This window comes from Eretmochelys imbricata, chromosome 4 (assembly GCF_965152235.1).
Source record: "Eretmochelys imbricata isolate rEreImb1 chromosome 4, rEreImb1.hap1, whole genome shotgun sequence".
Classification (NCBI taxonomy): Eukaryota; Metazoa; Chordata; order Testudines; family Cheloniidae; genus Eretmochelys; species Eretmochelys imbricata.
The window spans coordinates 131,532,632-131,553,036 of record NC_135575.1 but is presented as its reverse complement, the minus strand read 5'-3'; the positions used below and the strand labels follow the sequence as shown (position 1 = coordinate 131,553,036).

Sequence of the window (20,405 nt, the reverse complement as noted above, 5' to 3'; positions counted from 1 at the left end):
TCAAAGGGACAGTCACAAAAGAGGGGAAACAATTTTGGCCCTAATCCTGCTCCATGTAAATCAATGGCAAAATTGTCACTTAGGTCAATGAGGCAGGATCAGCCCTATACTGTAAACCACAGAGGAAGTCAGTGCATGGTGTATCGTAGCCCTAGATCAGAATCTACTAACACTTTCTACAGGTGCAAGAAATGCAGTTAACAGAAGGAAAAAATATTTCCCTGTGACAGGAAATCAAGCTTCTCCATTTCTTTCTTTCTTTCAGGATTATATTTGGCACTCTTTACCCTGCGTATTATTCTTACAAAGCTGTAAAATCAAAGGATATTAAAGAATATGTAAGTAATTTTTTTTCCTCCTGTGCTATGTTTTATGGTCTCTGATCGTTACATTTTAAAATTGCTACCTGCATTCCAGGTGAGTCGTAAACCAGGGCTGGGGGAAGTCTGATGTGTAGGCTGGTGGATAGGGCCCTCGACTGAAAGTTAGGAGAGCTGGATTCTGTTCCTAGCTCTGCTCGTGACCTTTGACAAATTGCTTATGCCTCCATGTGGTGGCATCATTGTGCTTGTATGGCTGATCTCAAAAGGTGCTTGATGCCCATACCTGAGATACAGTTTTGCTTTGCTTATTTGTTGTAGGAGAGCAGAACAAAATAAAGCCTCTTCAGAAGCCCATTGGCCCTTTGGCTGCCCTCTCAAAACAGGGTTTGCAATGGAATTAGCAAACCAAAAGTACATATGATTGTGAATATCTTTCAGGAAGCAGAGACCCTTTCTCTCCAAAGCAGCAGCCAGCCTCCATAGTGAGACGGCCTCTTTATATACTTATGGGTGGAGCTGTCTTGCCTTTTTCCTAGGAGAACGCCTCTGGGTCCTAGTGTCCCATGGTTCAGGCAGACACTGCCAACTTTTGTTAGGGGAAGTGGGATGTGGGAGAAGCGTGACCCACAAGGGCCCCTTCTGTGTCCCAAAGGGGCTGTACTGTCTGTCATAATCTTGTTTTCTATCTAAAGTGTACTGAACACTGCAGAGCCTTCAGGTATTTACTCTTCAAATATCTGAGCATCTCAATGATGATAAGGCCATTTCCATGTCTTGGTGACAGCTTTGACGATTATCTTAACGTGTCCTTAGCACAATGTCAAGCTGTGACTTGGAGAGGCTCTTGAGATTCTTCCAGTCAAGGGTTTCCCTTGGTGAGATTAGTTCTTTATATCCGAAAGCATTAACTTGTCGTGAGCATTGTAAGTAAACCAGATGAGGGCTGCCTGACGTGCCAGGTACTTGCAGAGCTGACTCTGCTGCACCACTTCAGCTATATAAATCCCCTTTGATGTGCTGGCAGTTCAAATCACATCACCTAGCAGTGGCTAGCAATGATAGTCTCCATTTCGAGAACACATTTCATCTAAAGGCCTGGTCTGCGCTTGGAAGTTGTTTTGTTATAACTATGTCAGTTAGGGGTGTGCTTTTTCTTTAACCAATATAGTTATACCAATACAAGCCCTTGGGTTAGGGTTGCCAGGTGTCCGGTTTTCAACCGGTTCACCTGCTCAAAAAGGGACCCTGGCACTAGCTTCAGTCAACACTAGCTCCGGTCAGCACCGTTGACCAGGCCATTAAAAGTCCGGTTGGCAACGCAGTGGGGCTAAGGTAGGCTCCCTGCCCAACTCTGCATAGCTCCTGGGAAGTGGCCGGCATGTCCCTCTGGCTCCTAGGTGGAGGGGTGGCCACGGGGGCCACATGTGCTTCCCCCACCCCGAGCACCAGCTCTGCAGCTCTCATTGGCCGGGAATGGTGGCCAATGGGAGCTGCGGGAGCGGCGCTTGCAGATGGCTGCTCCTCTGCCTAGGAGTCAGAGGGCCATGTTGCTGCTTCCTGGGAGCCACCCAAGGTCAGTGCCGCCCAGAGCCCGCACACCGAGCTTCCTCCCGTGCTCCAACCTCCTGCCCCAGCTTGGAACCTCCTCCGTCATGCAAACTCCCTCCCGGATCCCGCACCCCCTTCCACACCTCTGGCCCCGCCCAGAGCCCCCTCCCACACTCTGAACCGCTCGGCCCCAACCTGGAGCCCCCTCCTGCACCCCAAATCCCTCATCCCCAGCACCACCCCAGAACCTGCACCCACAGCCCCACCCCAGAACCTGTACCCCCAGCCAGAGCCCACACCCTCTCCCTCACCCCAGTCCCCTGCCCCAGCCCGGAGCCCCCTCCCACACACTAAACCCTTTGGCCTTAGCCATGAGCACCCCAAACCCATCATCCCCAGCCTCACCCCAGAGCCTGCACCCCCACCCCAGAGCCATATCCCCTCCCACACCCCAACCTCCTGCCTCAGGCCGGAGCCTCCTCCCACACTCCGAACTCCTGCCCCAACCCAGACCTCCCTCCCACACTCCGCAACCCTTGGCCCCAACCTGGAGCCTCCTCCTGCACCCCAAACCCCTCATCCCCAGCCACACCCCAGATCCTGCACCCCCAGCTGGAGCCCTCACCCCCTCCCACATCCCAACCCCCTGCCTCAGCCTGGTGAAAATGAGCGAGGGTGGGGGAGAGTGAGTGATGGAGGGAGAGGGGGTGGAGTGAGCGGGGGCGGGCCTCAGAGAAGAGGCAGGGCAAGGGTGGGGCCTTGGGGTGGGGCGGGTAGGAGGTGGGGCAAGAATGTTCGGTTTTCTGCAATTAGAAAGTTGGCAGCCCTACCTTGAATGGATTCAGTTATATCAGTAAAGGTACCTTATACCAGTATAGCTTATTCCCTTTTCCATGTGGGAATAGTTATACCAGTATAAAGCACCTTTACTCTGATATACTTTATCCACACTTGGGCTTGATCTATACTTAATAGTTTTGCCAGCATTGCTATGTTAGTTAGGAGTGTGAGGAAATCGCCACCCCGCTTCCCAAACTGATGTAGCTGTGCCAGCAGAAATCCTAGTGTAGATGCTGTTACATGGACAAAAAGGAACTTTTGCCAGTATAGCTTATTCTGTTTGGGGAACTGGTGTAAACTATATTGGCAAAAAAATTATTGGTAGCATAATCTACATTTCCACTAGGGTATTGGGTGGGGTTAGCCAATGTAGCCCTCCTGACATATCTACACTAGCAAACCAAGTGTGGAAAAGGCCTGCCAGGAGTGGTACTGCTTAATTATTCTGGTTGAGTTACCATAGTACACCTTTTTAGTGTAGACAAGACCTCTGACTCTTAAAGTACTTCACTGATATTGTTTAATGAAGCTTAATAGCACCCCTGTGAGGTTGCTGAGACATACTCAGGGGAGTTGGTCAAAAAATTTTGTTCACAATATATTTTTCAACAAAAAATGGCTTTTTTAGCAAAATGGAAATATCCATGGGAAATGTCACGATTCAACGACATGTTATTGGAAAAACATTTGATTTGTTTTTGTCAACTGAAAAATTTCAGCCAGTCAGGCAAAAATTTTCAGTGAAACAAAGAATGTTCGCCCAACTGGTCAAACATTTTGATTTTTGGTTGCCAAAAAAAACAAAACAAACTAAACAAACAAATAACCAAGAAGTTTTCAGCCTGGCAGTTTTTCAGTGAAAACTTTTTTTAAAAATTCATCTTTATCAAATTCATCACCGGGGGTGGAGAACGCGTTTCCACCACTGAAATGCAGCTGCCTCTGGGATGTAAGGTAACAGCCCTACAGTATGCTTTAAGATGGGAAATTAAGAATATTGTGTCCATCTGTGCTGCTGGCGGTATGTTAGCTGGTAGGCTTGTCAGCCCAGGAAAAAATGGTTGTTACCCCTGAATCCATTTCAGGTCCCTGCTTCAAGATGCAATTTTCCATTCGAACACCCAAAATGCATGAATAACTCAAAGCAAAGCAATTCCCTGACCAGCACAGGCTGAGGCCCTTGCCTCTCTCAGCCAGCAGAAAGAAGAAGTGCCCTTCCTTAAATCCTTGCAGGGTCATGGAACAGATTGGTAACCTTTAACACTTTCCTGGCTTTTTTTAACCCTGTCACAGGCCATTTAGGTAAGGTAAGTATATTTTGTCTAACTGCAAAGACATCCCTACTCTTATGTCACGTACCATGGGATCTCTAATGACCACAGATGGTTAGGACCTCGGCTATGTACGTGTAACCCCCACCCAGTCAGTATGGCACTCTGTCCCCCTCTCGTCATGGCTGGGCCGTGTACAGAGGTTGATGAGCCTGCTACAGCCTTGACCTCTGGAGCTAAAAGCCTCTATTGCCTAAGCTAAAAGACCCACCTCTGTTAGCCTTGGCTGCAGCAGGCTCACCAACCTCTTTCTGTGGCCCCGACCACTAAAGGGGCACAAAGCACCACACTAAGTGGGTGTGGGTTACATAGGTCATCTGAGAGAAGACACCTCCAATAGCACAGCTCCTTCTGTCAGCAAATTTGGGTGTGCTGGAACTTACTCAGAGGGAATCATAAGCACCCTTTCCTTCCTGCAGTACTTAGAGGTCACTTGGCGATCTCCCATCCATGTATTGACCTAACCTAACCCTGATTATAGGCCATGACCAGATGGGATTACCGCACCAGGTAACGTGATAGCAGGGTTGCATTTGCATTTGCAGATGAAGAGGGAAGTTATATGGCATCATCTGTATGTTCTAGTGTTATCAAACTGTCTAAATCACTATCTCAGTCGGACAGCAATTCTACAGCAGAAACTCCTCGTGGAATACGAGCAGCGAGTCTGACTACTTGGTCTTTTGGTCGGATTGATCATAAAGGACAAATTCCTTCTTCACGTGGGTTTGTGCATGACTCTGATTTGTGTTGTGGACTACACCTATGTGACAACTTGCTGCGTGACACCTGGCAAAGCCCTTAAGTTCTCCATGCCTGCACAACAGGGTTCTGAGGCTTTCTTGTCAATAAGCGTATCGCCAGGCAGCTGTGGATGGGCTGAGCTTTGGGATCCTCAGGTGAAAGGTGCTCTCCCCTAAAAGAGTAAAATACCATCACTGTACATTTGTGCCTTCCTAGAACAACATGGTTACAAAATATCTGATTTCTCTTCACAGGTCAAATGGATGATGTACTGGATCATATTTGCACTTTTCACGACAGCCGAGACTTTCACAGATCTCTTTCTTTGCTGGTGAGCGTCAGACCGAGGTGGGGCATTTGTAATGAGATAGGGAGGAAAACAGAAGGGTTTATAAGGGAACAGAGCTCCAGAGAGAGGATTGTAAGACTGTGTCATTTCCTGTGCAAGGGGTTGAATGTCAGGTGCATGGCATGTTTTGCTTGGAGAACCAGCACTTCCTCTCTTAGCGCTGCCAGATTTAGGGGTTGGGAAATCCTAACGTCAGGGGAACTGCTCGGGTGCCTGTGAGAAAGCAGTTGGAACTGGAGAGAGTTTGACGAAGGTCTGTCACTGTCAACAGGATGGCTGAGCCAGCAGCCCTCTTCTGCTGTGAGCACTGGTGCAGGTGTTGGAATGGAGACAGGCACATGGAAAGAGTGGAATGGGTATGTGAGAGAGGAGAGGTGAACATGAGTGAGGGGAAAAGGGAAAAAGGGGAGAGAAAGGGATAGGGGGAAGGAAGAGATGGAGGGAGGAAGAAGGAGGAGGAAGATACAAACAAGAATAAGACAAACCACTTTAACTTTTTCCCTTCTAAAACTTTCTAATCCCTAGGGTAAGCAAGTTTCAGAGTAACAGCCATGTTAGTCTGTCTTTGCAAAAAGAAAAGGAGTACTTGTGGCACCTTAGAGACTAACCAATTTATTTGAGCATGAGCTTTCGTGAGCTACAGCTCACTTCATTGGATGCATACCGTGGAAACTGCAGTAGACATTATATGCACACAGAGACCATGAAACAATACCCCCTCCCACCCCACTGTCCTGCTGGTAATAGCTTATCTAAAGTGATCATCAAGTTGGGCCATTTCCAGCACAAATCCAGGTTTTCTCGCCCTCCGCCCCCCACACACAAACTCACTCTCCTGCTGGTAATAGCCCATCCAAAGTGACCACTCTCTTCACAATGTGTATGATAATCAAAGTGGGTCATTTCCACCACAAATCCAGGTTCTCTCACTCCCTCACCCCCCTCCAAAAACCACACACACAAACTCACTCTCCTGCTGGTAATAGCTTATCAAAAGTGACCACTCTCCCTACAATGTGCATGATAATCAAGGTGGGCCAATTCCAGCACAAATCCAGGTTTTCTCACCCTCCCCCCCACCCCCATACACACACAAACTCACTCTCCTACTGGTAATAGCTTATCTGAAGTGATCATTAAGTTGGCCATTTCAACTCATTTCAACTCATTTCTCAGCGGAGGCTGAGAAAACCTGGATTTGTGCTGGAAGTGGCCCAACTTGATGATCACTTTAGATAAGCTATTACCAGCAGGACAGTGGGGTGGGAGGGGGTATTGTTTCATGGTCTCTGTGTGTATATAATGTCTACTGCAGTTTCCACGGTATGCATCCGATGAAGTGAGCTGTAGCTCACGAAAGCTCATGCTCAAATAAATTGGTTAGTCTCTAAGGTGCCACAAGTCCTCCTTTTCTTTTTAGGGTAAGCAAGTGTGTTACGTGTTCCTCTCTGTGCCTGCTCCACAGTGGTTAGGAGTCTATTAGCCTGTGATGGGATATTAGATGGGGTAGAATCTGAGTTACCCAGGAAAGAATTTTCTGTAGTATCTGGCCGGTGAATCTTGCCCATATGCTCAGGGTTTAGCTGATCGCCATATTTGGGGTCGGGAAGGAATTTTCCTCCAAGGCAGATTGGAAGAAGCCCTGGAGGTTTTTCGCCTTCCTCTGTAGCATGGGGCACAGGTCACTTGCTGGAGGATTCTCTGCTCCTTGAAGTCTTTAAACCACGATTTGAGGACTTCAATAGCTCAGACATAGGTGAGAGGTTTTTCGCAGGAGTGGTGGGTGAAATTCTGTGGCCTGCGTTGTGCAGGAGGTCAGACTAGATGATCATAATGGTCCCTTCTGACCTTAGTATCTATGAATCTATTGCAGTCCCAGTTGAGAGAGCTGCCATCTTGGCCGATACACTGGGAATTGAACCGGGAACCTCCAGAGCTAAAAGCATGAGCTACTAAAGCTTGAGCTAGAGATCCAGGGCTTTCTGGCAAGGGCTGTAGCAGACTGATATTCAGATTGGGTACAGAAGGGCCTGCAACACACACTCTGCAGCGGGTTTCAATAGCAGGAGGTATTACTTGTTCCTGCTCTGTCCTTTTCCTTTGGGATAGATACTTGGGTGTATAGGAGCACAAAGGAAAATGATATTCTTTGTTTGCAAAGGGGCCGAGCCTGTGCACCCTGCAGCTTCCTCCCAGTCTGTTCTCATGTGGGGGGTTCGGAGGGGAGGAACACAGGTCATTGTTAAAGTGGGGTGTTAAGGTCAATAGAGGCTTTGGGTGCTCAGCACTTCTGCAAATCAGGCCATTTGCACTGAAGTGAGGGTGAAAACTCCTGTGGGCTTTGGACTAGGCCACTTAGGTAGGTACCTAACATCAGGCACATTTTGACCACTCTTATACGGCCTGATCCAATGCCCACTGAAGCCAATGGAAACCGGAGAAGTGAATGGGCTTTGCGTCAAGTTCTTAATCCTTACGCATGTACCTTACCAAGGGCCCAGACCTACAAGGTGCTGATCACCTGCAGGGAGCACTCTTTTCAATGGGAGTTTCAGGGAGCTCACCACCACACAGAATCCGGCCCAAAAGGAGGCATTATGTTGGTACTTCAGTGTGTCCTTAACTCATTGGGTCCTGATCCAGGGGGTGTGACTGCAACTCATATATGGGCCTGAGTTAGCTGTCGTCGAGCTTGCTTGGGTTCCAGAGATGAAGATGCAGCAGCGCACGCTACGGTGCAAGTTAGCCACACAAGTCACTGTGTGCGGTTCTGAGCGGGCTTGTACAGACTGTGCTGCTGTGACTTCACGCCGAGAAGATTAAAGCTAGCTTGGGTCTCCCATGACTGCAGTGTAGACATTCTCTTAACTGAGGGAAATGAGACACATAAACCATCTGCAGAAAACGCAGAGGACAGGTTAGATTTTTAAAATTCTCTGTGTTAAGTCACGGTGCTGCTAGCAAAACAAAATGGAAGGACATGTGGTTATAGCAGGAACGTCTCTGATTATTAGTAATTGTTATTCTGTGTATATTACAGTAGTGCCACAAATCCCCAGGGAGGATTGGGCTCCATTACGCTGCACACTATACAAGCACAGATAATGGGACAGCGCCTGCATAATGTGAAAGGAATGGTGGTTCGAGTCCGTGATAAGTGCCATCTAACTGCAGAAAGGCAGAGAGACGAAAGGTGTATAAATAAATCCAGAGGCTGGTTTGCTGGCTGCTGGTGGGTGTGATAGGTAGTGTTCTCTCTGCACCCCAGGCCTGTAAGGGCTGGGAACAGTGCAAAGAAAGCCTCTATGGCCCCTTTGTGCATACCGCACCCCTTGTCACTTAATTGGCTCTTGGGGTCCCTATTAAATAACGTTGCTGATACCTGGCTGCCAGAAAACTTTGCATAGCACTCAGCCAGAGTTTGGGTGTGAGTGAATGTGGAAAGAGGGTGGTAGATCCTTAGGACACTCAGGTAGACAGAAACCAGCCTAGGCTCTGAATCTGCCAATTGCTAACTGCCTTGGGCTTCTATTATCATCAGAGAAGCAGTTACCATGAATTTATGTCATCTTTGTTTTCCCATAGGTTTCCATTCTATTATGAACTGAAAATAGCTTTTGTAGCTTGGTTGCTGTCTCCATACACAAAAGGCTCCAGCCTCCTGTATAGAAAATTTGTACACCCAACACTGTCTTCAAAAGAAAAGGTAATTACAGGTGTTCATGCCCTAACTGAGTGGATGGCTCACAGCGGTGGAATTAGTGTGTTTACCGTATGTCAGCTGTATCAACGGCTTTCATCTCAAGAAGATGAGTCACTGCTTTTTCTTTTATTTATTTTTGTTCTTTGATCTTCTCTTTGGTTTTTTTTTTGTATCAGCAGCTGCTGAGCTCATTCAGAATAACTTAACTACGTCTGGGCATCAGAGAACCTAAGAGGGTGGGATACATGTATTTTGTTTTCCCTGAAAATACTACCCTGAAAATAGTCCTTTCTTGCATGACAAACTTCACAGTGTTGGAAATGCTGACTGAATGTAGCTGGGGTGACAAGGTGGGTGAGGTAATATCGTTTATTGGACCAACTTCTGTTGATGAGAGAGACAAGCTTTTGAGCCACACAGCACTCTTCTTCAGGTCTAGGAAAGGCACTCTGAGCATCACAGCTAAATGGAAGGTGGAACAGATTGGTTAGCATAAGTACGTAGCACATATTCTAAGGGACTTCTCAAGGTAGAGTGGTCCATTAACACCTCTGCAGTCATAGGACAAAAAGAGGGGATTAGTGGGTTACAGATAGTTGTAATAAACCATAAATTCAATCTCTAACTCAGGCCTGATCTACACTACAGAGATAGGTCGACATAAACTAACTCTACACTACACATCTACACTAAAGTAGATACACAGGGAGAACTGCGGAAAAGGATCTGGACCACAAGTGGACCACAAGCTAAATATGAGTCAACAGTGTAACACTTTTGCAAAAAAAAAAAAAAAAAAAAAAAAAGCGAACATCATTCTGGGATGTATTAGCAGGAGTGTGGTAAGCAAGACACATGAAGTAATTCTTCTGCTCTGCTCCACGCTGATTAGGCCTCAACTGGAGTATTGTGTCCAGTTCTGGGCCCCACATTTCAGGAAAGATGTGGACAAATTGGAGAAAGTCCAGAGAAGAGCAACAAAAATGATTAAAGGTCTAGAAAACATGACTTATGAGGGAAGATTGAAAAAATTGGGTTTGTTTAGTCTGGAAGCGATAAGACTGAGAGGGGACATAACAGTTTTCAAGTACTGTGACAAAGTTCCTCCTCTGCTTTGGTGGGTCCTGCACTTATTGGCGGATTTGCTTGCCTCAGAGGTTCATGGCTGCCCTCAGTTTGGCCACTTTTGCTAGTGACTCAAACCTGCTGTTCACTCAGCTAACCTCATCACTGGCCAGCGTGGGGAAAAGGAAGGAGAACAATTCCCACAGTCTCTGCTGGTCCGCCTAGTGGGTCGGGGGACAGGCCAGGACCTTCCCCTCTGGTGGGACCCATAGTGCAGGTCAACTCCTCCTGTATCCAATAGGGAGTTGGGGGGATGGGGAGAACCCTGGCCCGCCCTCTACTCCAGGTTCCAGCCCAGGGCCCTGTGGATCACAGCTGTCCATAGTGTTTCATGTAACACCTGTGTGACATCTACAACTCCCTGGGTTACTTCCCCATGGCCTCCTCCCAATACCTTCTGTATCCTTACCACAGAACCTTCCTCCTGATGCCAGATAGCATTTGTACTCCTCAGTCCTCCAGCAGCACACCCTCTCCCTCTCAGCTCCTTGTGTGCCCCTCACTGACTGAAGTGAGCTCCTTTTTAAACCAGGTGCCCTGATTAGCCTGCCTTAATTGATTCTAGCAGCTTCTTAATTGGCTCCAGGTATCCTAATTAGCCTGTCTGCCTTAATTGGTTCCAACAAGTTCCTGATTGTTCTGGAACTGCCCCTGTTACCTGATCCAGGGGAAAGGGACCTGCTTAACCTGGGGCTAATATATCTGCCTTCTATCACTCTCCTTTAGTAGTGGGTGGGCAGAAGCCCGCTCACCTTCTGGATTTTTTATTTTAAGAAAAAAAAAATCACTCTCCTGTAGCCATCTGGCCCGACCCTGTCACACCACTCAGACTTGTAGGCCCAATTCTCCACTCACAGAATAAAAGCAACTCCCAGAGGTTTCAGTGGAAGCTACTGCTCTCCTGCCGTCCTCTTTTCCTTTTCAAGTACTGGCTGTACTCCAGCTGCTGGGAAGGAGGGAGGGAGATGGCCACGTCTATGAATGATGGCCTGACCCTTGAGAGAGACGGCAGGAGGTCTGAACTCTTCCCTCTTGTGCTTTTTTTTTTTGGTCTTGCATGACAGGAAATTGATGACTGCCTCGTCCAAGCGAAGGATCGGAGCTACGATGCCCTGGTGCACTTTGGGAAGCGGGGACTGAATGTCGCAGCAACAGCAGCCGTGATGGCAGCTTCCAAGGTAACAGCCAGGAGAGCGCAGGTCATGGCGGTGCCGTTAGCCTTTCAGTTGGGTCTGGGTCCATCATCTATGGTAACAACACAGCAGGGCGGAGAGGAGGAAGGCGTGGGGGGAGTCCAGAATTCTTCCAGTTGTTACAATCCTGCCTCCCAGCGTCCTGTTCACCAGCCTCACGGGTGCGTGTTGGGATGAACACATTATGCAAGACCATGATGCTGTGGGAGTGAATGAAGGGGGTAAACGCAAGGGGCCAAGCTTTGCCTTCAGGTCTGCGTGAGGGCTTCTGCTGAGCAGGATGCGGAGCAGCACACTCTAGCCTTATGATGATGTACAATTAGATTTCCATGAGCGATATTGATTAATGATACCCAGGAACAGTTACTACTCCAGGCTGGGAAATTGCTTAATGGCTCCTTTGAGGAAAAATTAAGCTCAGCTGTCCAGTTATTCCCTGCCCCCTTTCACAGGAGAAAGCACAGAGTAGGACTGAGGAGGGAGCCCCCACACCAGGCCTGTTGTTTCATTGGATTGTTAAAAAGGCTGGTTAACATTCTCACCTCTAATTTGGATGCTAATATCAGACCAATGAAATCTGAGGCTTCTGAACATTAAATGACCAGCTGCTGAGGTCAGGAAGGATCTCTTCTTTCATACCTTGTACAGCATCATATGATTGACTAGGTTCATTATTATGTTGCGTGAAGGAAAGATCACTTTCCTTTGAAGCAGCAGATATTGGTCACTTTTTGAGACAGGATGCTGGATGTGATGGAGAAATGGTCTCATCTGATCCTTAGATGGAAAGTGCTCTAGATATGCAAAGCAGACACCCACATTGTTCTGTATTGCATCTGTACTGTTACACCCATGCCTAGTGCTACAGCAATATTGAGATCTGTTTTAAATGTGCAAAAGCCAAGAATGCTTATTTTGTTCCCTGCTCACAGTCGTCTGTTTCTAGATGTTGAGCTGACGTGATGCTGTATGTGTGAAGGTCCCTACAACACCTCCACACAACAGTGAGACATTTGGCTGACACCTTGGCTGCGCCAAGGCCTTTTATGCCACTCTAGCAGCATAAAAGGGCCTTAAAGTGGGCAGCAGCAGTCTACTGAGAGTATCACTGTCTCTGTACTGCCTTTGCTCCCAGCACGTGGTGTAGATGCACTGATGTCCCTGATGCATTGCACTACGTCTGTCTCTGCTTTCCAGGGCCTGCAGGAGCACGTTGGAAGCAGAGTACAAGTTAGAGCAGCCCTGAGGCTGCGCTGATTTACACTTGAGGCTTGGCAGGGCCCTGTCCAACCCCAGAATATGGCCTAAAGCCTTTGTGCCCCACCTCTCCCTCCCTGCCCTGAGCACAGGAACAGAATAATTGAGCCTTGGGCCCTTTCTCTTGAGGATCAATGAGTGTCACTGTCCTACTTGCCTCCTTTCTGCTCCTCAGGGATTTCTCTTGAAAAAGAATCTGTCTCTCTAAATGCTTGTTCTCCACCTTGAGAGGATATGTACACAGCTCCAGAGGTAGCAGGAGGCTGGGTGGAAGGGAGGCTGGAGACGGCCATAGAGAAGAAGGTCTGCAGTGAAAGAGGGGGACAGAGTAGTTCTAGGGATGATAGTTTTCCTTGATCTAATGGAGATCCTTGTTCAGTGTTAGAAGAAAGTATCTCTTTCTGTGATTCTTTACCATTGTCACACCTTACCTTTGGTTCTTATCCTGCCCCTGTCCCTGCAGTATCTGAGCACCTCACAATCTTCAATCCTCACAACACATCTGTGAGGTAGAGAAGTGCTATTGTCTCAATTTCAGATGGGGAAATGGAGGCACAGAGAGGCTAAATGAGTTGCCCAGGGTCACAGAAGAAGTCGATGGTAGAGCATGGACTTGAACCCAAGTTTCAGGCTTGGGCCCTAACCACTGAACCATCCTCCCTGTCTGCGACATCTTGGAAGGCCTACTCCTAGGAACAACACTTTAAATTAGGCTAGTACCCATAACAGGTAAGAAGTTTTACCTCGCTGCTTGTTTTCAGAAGTGGGAGAGTGGTTTAATGGCTAGCTCAGGGGATTAGTTTTGGATCGATTTGAGGCATTAGTAACAAAACAGTCACTCTGTTCTATTCCTGACTCTGGAAGGGAGTTTAATCTAATGGTTAGAGTAGGGGATGGAGTTGGGATTCCTGGGTTCTGCCGTCAGTTCAGTGTTTGGCCTTTGACAAGCCACTCACCTCTCTGTGCCTCAATTTATTCACCTGAAAAGTAGGTATAATACTTCTCTGCATTCCTAGGTGCTGAATTTTAATGACTTAATTATGATCTGGAGAGCATGTCAGGATGACAGACAGTGAATAAAACCAAAATACAGCTGTCATTAAGGGGAAATGTTTCTCCGCACCCTCGCACCCAAGTTTAGAAAGTGCCCTGCCCCCTATTTCAGTCGTCGGCTCCAGGACTCACACTGGCTTGTCTCCCCTAGCCTTTGGAAGGTGATAGCTAATATGTATATGGAGACAAGGCAGTTTGCCTTTAACACATGTTAAACTGCTCCAGTTGAAGCCCAAAGCCGAAGTTAGGCCCCCAAATCCATATTTCAGCACCAAAATAAGTGGCCTAGCTTTCAGAAAGGCTTAGCCCCTGTGGAAAATGAAAAGGAGTACTTGTGGCACCTTAGAGACTAACCAATTTATTTCAGCATAAGCTTTTGTGAGCTACAGCTCACTTCATCGGATGCATACTGTGGAAAGTTTAGAAGATCTTATTATATACACACAAAGCATGAAAAAATACCTCCTCCCACCCCACTCTCCTGCTGGAATAGCTTATCTAAAGTGATCACTCTCCTTACAATGTGTATGATAATCAAGGTGGGCCATTTCCAACACAACTGCTATGGGTACCCGCATGGCACCACAGTATGCCAACATTTTTATGGCTGATTTAGAACAACGCTTCCTCAGCTCTCGTCCCCTAACGCCCCTACTCTACTTGCGCTATATTGATGACATCTTCATCATCTGGACCCATGGAAAAGAAGCCCTTGAGGAATTCCACCATGATTTCAACAATTTCCATCCCACCATTAACCTCAGCCTGGTCCAGTCCACACAAGAGATCCACTTCCTGGACACTACAGTGCTAATAAACGATGGTCACATAAACACCACCCTATACCGGAAACCTACTGACCACTATTCCTACCTACGTGCCTCCAGCTTTCACCCTGACCACACCACATGATCCATCGTCTACAGCCAAGCTCTGCGATACCACTGCATTTGCTCCAACCCCTCAGACAGAGACAGACACCTACAAGATCTCTATCAAGCATTCTTACAACTACAATACCCACCTTTGGAAGTGAAGAAACAGATTGATAGAGCCAGAAGAGTTCCCAGAAGTCACCTACTACAGGACAGGCCTAACAAAGAAAATAACAGAACGCCACTAGCCGTCACCTTCAGCCCCCAACTAAAACCCCTCCAATGCATTATTAAGGACCTATCCTGAAGGATGACCCAACACTCTCACAAATCTTGGGAGACAGGCCAGTCCTTGCCTACAGACAGCCCCTCAACCTGAAGCAAATACTCACCAGCAACCACATACCACACAACAGAACCACTAACCCAGGAACCTATCCTTGCAACAAAGCCCGTTGCCAACTGTGCCCACATATCTATTCAGGGGACACCATGGATTTGTGTTGGAAATGGCCCACCTTGATTATCATACACATTGTAAGGAGAGTGGTCACTTTAGATAAGCTATTACCAGCAGGAGAGTGAGTTTGTGTGTGTGGGGGGGGGGGGAGGGAGAAAACCTGGATTTGTGCTGGAAATGGCCCAACTTGATTATCATACACATTGTAAGGAGAGTGATCACTTTAGATAAGCTATTACCAGCAGGAGAGTGGGGTGGGAGGAGGTATTTTTTCATGCTTTGTGTGTATATAATAAGATCTTCTAAACTTTCCACAGTATGCATCCGATGAAGTGAGCTGTAGCTCACGAAAGCTTATGCTGAAATAAATTGGTTAGTCTCTAAGGTGCCACAAGTACTCCTTTTCATTTTCCACAGGGGCTAAGCCTTTCTGAAAGCTAGGCCACTTATTTTGGTGCTGAAATATGGATTTGGGGGCCTAACTTCGGCTTTGGGCTTCAACTGGAGCAGTTTAACATGTGTTAAAGGCAAACTGCCTTGTCTCCATATACATATTAGCTATCACCTTCCAAAGGCTAGGGGAGACAAGCCAGTGTGAGTCCTGGAGCCGACGACTGAAATAGGGGGTAGGGGGTACGGTCTAAACTTTCCACAGTATGCATCCGATGAAGTGAGCTGTAGCTCACGAAAGCTTATGCTCAAATAAATTTGTTAGTCTCTAAGGTGCCACAAGTACTCCTTTTCTTTTTGCGAATACAGACTAACACGGCTGTTATTCTGAAACCTGTGGAAAATATGGCCTTACAAAGTAGAGAAAGGAAAAGTCCATCCCGTGTCCTACTTCAGCTGGAATAACAGGACAGAAATAGATGCTAAGGTATCTGGGGCCCCTCCTCAGCTGGTATAAATCAGTGTAGCATCTGTTGACCTAGGTACGAGGCTCTAGCCCTAAGCTTATCGGGTGCAGGCCCAGTTAAAGTGAGAAATGGACCCAGATCTAAGTACTCTTGAACTTTGAGACATGCCCCCTTCTTTTCCTTTTCTCTGGTGGACAAACCGTGTCCCTCACAGACCAAGATGCTACAAGCACAGGCTAGAATATACGTACCTCCTCCTTAGCTCAGTCAGATTCTCCACTGGCCTGACTGATAAATGGCCTAGATGTTTGATTAGCTGGACACAATTTAAAAAAAAAAAACAATAATTGTGCTGCCAGGCAAAAATATAGGTCATTATTAGACAGGTGCGGGGTTCTCAGAACCCCAAACCCCTTGTACCAATCTCCCCCGCTTGCATGTGCTCTCTCTCTCTCTCGTTCTCTCTCTCAAGATGAGTGGTACATTTCTGAGGCTCTCTGAGTGGAGACAAAGTCAGACATCTGGTGCTGGGTACTCAGCACAAAGTCCCTGTCCCACCACTTTGCATCCCCCTCGTGTTGCACCACAGTTCTTCCCTCAGCACACGGTGACTTCACGAGGGTAAGAACTAAGTGGTAGGATCCGGTAACGAGGTAAATCCTGATGTGCAGCCCCCTTAACTTCCATTAGTTCAGCCCTTTGCCCTCTGAGGGGCACGGGGCTCCAGCCTGCTAACAAGACGTATACCAATCACCAACTCAGACACTTGCTCATATGTTGTCTCTCTTTCCTGGCCCTTCTTCTGGTTTTGCCTTTTAGATTGTGAGCTCTTCCAGGCTGGGACTACCTTCCAAATGTTTGCACGGCACCTGGCACGACAGGCTCTTTAGGTCTACTGCAAAATTGACGATGATGATGATAGCAAATGGGGAATGAAAAGCTGAAACCTCCTTGCAACAGCCACAGTGTTTTGGATGGAAAAAAATGAGATGGAGAGAGAAGGCATGCATGACTGGCAGTGATGAAAAGCCTGTTTGTGCCTAATAGGTCTGAGAGATTGTCCGAGAGTCTGTCATGCGTGTGAAAATATGACCTGAAACACTGCCAGAGTTGGTGGTAATTCTGGCTGTCTGCTAGAAGTGCCAGTCACACAAATTAAGGAGTTAGAATTGCAGCACACACACATCACCCTGGATCTCAAAAGCCTTTAGGGCCTGATCCAAAGCCCACTGGTTTCAGTGGAATGACTCCTAGTGACTCCACTGGGCTTTGGATCAGGCCCTCAGAAAATATCCTTGCTCTAGCATGTCTGTTTGGGCCAGTTCTTCCTCTCTGGGCAAACTCCGTCCCACTCTCTCAGGTTACCAGCAGGTTTCTAGATCCCACATAGGAGAATGCTGCCTTGGCACAATTTGCCAGTGGAGAGCTGCAGAGCGCTCCCCTTCAAATTGCATGTGTAGCTGAGTGATGTGGGGAGGGAGAACACTGCATCGGGCAGGGTGGATTTCCTTCCTTTGATCACATGCATAGAGCCCTCTTTGATAATTAAAGCCCTCTGTTTGTGGTAGATTCACCCCTTTGTATGCCTATCTAAGGTATCTGATGAAAACTCTATTCACAGCACTTAGCACATCCATCAAGATGAGGGCCCTATCCTGTCCCTAGTCTTTGTGGTCAGGATTTGCAAAAGTGGTAAGTGATTTTGGATGCCCAGCGTGAGGGACCTTAAAGGGGCCTGGTTTCCAGGAGGGGCTGAGCACCTGTCCTCTGAAATCAGGCCTCCTTTAAGTGTCTCAAGTTGGGCACTCAAAATCAATGGTCTCTTGAAAAGCCTTGGCCTGGTTGTATTGGGCTAGTCAAGAGAAGGACACACAGCTTTCTTGAAGCATATAGTCATGGGCTGGCTATTACAGCGTTTCTCAAATGATCTCAGCGGCACGCCATGGCAGCAGAGCTCACCACTGCTTTGGGTTTCCAGAGGCCTTTTTCACTAACTACAAACCAAGCACATACTCAAACTCTTCGCTGCACACAGCCTGGGCAGGGCGGCTGCTTAATTCCCCGCCCCCCAACTTCTGTTGGGTGTTTCTTTGATGTAAATCCAGCCCCAGTCAAAGGTAAAGATGACCTATAGCCAAAGCACAGGAGGGCAGAGCTGTGCTGCAAACGTGGAGAGAGTAGATTAGGAGGAACTGTCTGCAGGCATTGATGTAAAGTCCCCAGGAGAGGAAATGAACTGCACAAACAAACCAGCTGGATGTAATGAACAGTCACACCATCACAGTACAGTAAGCAAATTTCCCATTGTTTCTTTATTACTCTTTTAGTATTTTTTTCACACTCTGTCGTGGTTACAGGAAAGACGTGGAATCAAGATTGAACAGAGCATTGGGGTGTGTGTGTGTATGTGTGTTCATATTGCTCTATGATGGCTAATCTATGGAGGCGATAGGTCTTAATATTACCAAAGCCCTTTTTAGCTCATGGGGAAGAGGCCTCTATTTCGGAGCATAGGGTCCTGGGTTCTATTCCCAAAGCTTGTGCTTGCATCCGACTATGATAGCTTCTGTGTGCAACCATCACCTCTTTACAGTGTCTTTAGTAGATATAGCCCAATTTCTCACGCTGCCTCCCAATCGCCAGAACTAAGAAAGCTGCCAGCATGCCAGTTAGTGGTACATGAACCTCACCTAGCACTGTTTCTAAACTGGCAGTAAATGCAAGAGCACTTAGCTCCTGTTGACACCAATGGAAATTCCTCATGTGAATTACAAACATGCCAGGAGATTTGATGCTCATAGGGTGAGGAGTGCCGAGGAGTATAAAGAGTGAAGTGGTGATACTTGGTGCTTTTTATGCAAGCACTTTACAAACAGTATGACTGTTCTTATCAGTGGCTATTATCCAGGATGGTCTGGGACATAACACCAGGCGCTGGGTGTCTTTCAACTATCAGAAGCTGGGACTGGAGGATGGGATGGATCACTCAAAATTGCCCTGTTCTGTTCATTCCCTCCAAAGCACCTGGCATTGGCCAGTGTCAGAAGACAGAATACTGGGCTAGATGGACCATTGGTTTGACCCAGTGTGGCTGTTCTTATGTTCTTAACACTAACTCATACAACACCTGTGAGTTAGGTGTTATTTTCCCCATCTCTCAGATGGGGAAACTGAGGCAGGAGAAGTTAAATAACTCATCCGAGGTTACAGATGGACTTCCCTGCCCATCCTCTGTCACCATTTCGGGCAACTGCACCTGTGTGTCCTCTCTATGGTCCTTCAAGGGCACCCCCTCGAGGCTCCTGGCTCCTCAACCATCACCTTTCTTGGGCAGAGATCCGCATCTCCCTCCTCACCAGGATTTTTTCCAGGCTGCTCAGTTCCCTGCCTACAGTGTGATATCCCCAGTAAGCCAGACTGCCAAAACAGGCCAGCACTTGCCCTTTGCTTTCTCTTCAGAGGTTATGAACAACATGACTGCTAGCAGTTACAAGTTACCACACAGTTCTTTATAAGCAGCTAGATTTATTCTTAAGATGAAAGAATAAATATAGCTGCTTATAAAGTTCTAGATCAAGGACTTGGTAACAACCATAATGCGAGAACCTATACACATGCTAATAAGGTCCCAGCGTGGTTAAGCACTGGAATAAATTGCCTAGGGAGGTAGTGGAATCTCCATCATTGGAGACTTTTAAGAGCAGGTCAGACAGTCACCTGTCAGGGATGGTCTAGATCAGTGATCCCCAACCTTTCTTGTGGGAATAGCATATTGCTATTCCCAGAAGACTGCGGCGGGCGCCAGGCACCTTGCCGCCGAAACACTGCCACCGAGAAGCGGCAACGGCAAGAAGCGCCGTCGCTGAAATGCTGCCGAGAAATGGCAACGCTTCTCGGCGGCATTTTGGTAGAGGGGTTTCCTGCAGGCACAGAAAAATGCCCCGGCAGGTGCCATGGCGCCTGCGGGCACCACTTTGGGGACCCCGGTCTAGGTAATACTTAGTCCTGCCTTGAGTGTAGGGGACTGGACCAGATGACCTCTCTAGGTTCCTTCCAGTCCTATGATTCTATGATAATAAGCTTACCAGAGATCACTCCCTGACTCCAACAAAAGCTCTGGCAGGAAATTAGTCCTTCAAACTCCACAAAGAGGTTCCCAAGTTCATACCAGCCTGGGCTTAGAACCAGAACAACAATGAATAGTTCAGTCTCTCTTTTATACAGTTCGAGCCTTTGATCTTGGCCTAGTGAACAGGTGATCAGTAGACAATGGTCTCCTCTTCAGGGTGTAGCCTCTGTGCCTCAGTTTCCCAAAGGCTGGGTTTTGCGTAACTGGGGTGGATTTCCCAGGAAATCCATGACGCATGTACGGTCCCAAAAGACCAAGTATGGTCCAGGCCCACGGTAATATGTAACCTTCGCATTTAATACAACAGGCTCCAAAGACACATAATCTTAATTCAATAAGGTTTTTCAAGGATATTGCCACAGCTTTCACACTAACCTTCTCCCATCGTCAGCCACAGAGATGTGCATGCCTCCCGAGCACATCACAGCCCCCCTCAAAACCTTGGGCTGGCCTGGATTATGTTTGCCCCGAATGCACAGGCTCTGACTATTATTTTTTGCCAGTGGGTCCTCCATCCCTGCCCCACCCTGAGGCCCTGCCCTCGCTCCACCTCTTCCCGCCCCCACTCCGCCCCCTAACTCCCAGGCTAGCAAATGATTCCCAACAAGACTAGTGTGT

The 20,405-nt window shown here is 47.6% G+C and overlaps 1 protein-coding gene across 6 annotated transcripts in view; it reads left to right on the top strand.

The window, feature by feature from the left end:
* REEP1 (receptor accessory protein 1) overlaps nt 1–20,405 on the top strand; it is a 113,883-nt gene that overhangs the window by 48,555 nt on the left and 44,923 nt on the right. For 2 of the 6 annotated variants that reach the window (XR_013346028.1, XM_077815986.1), the window contains exons 2-6: nt 266–338; nt 4,659–4,941; nt 5,041–5,117; nt 8,721–8,841; nt 11,028–11,141. Coding sequence is in view for 5 of the 6 variants with exons in the window: in XM_077815986.1 (XP_077672112.1) it covers nt 4,777–4,941; nt 5,041–5,117; nt 8,721–8,841; nt 11,028–11,141 (477 nt within the window). In the remaining variant the exon portion in view is untranslated. Of the gene's footprint in view, nt 1–265; nt 339–3,636; nt 4,949–5,040; nt 5,118–8,720; nt 8,842–11,027; nt 11,142–20,405 lie in introns of those variants that run through there. The other 4 variants (XM_077815988.1, XM_077815987.1, XM_077815990.1 and 1 more) reach the window with 4 other exon arrangements.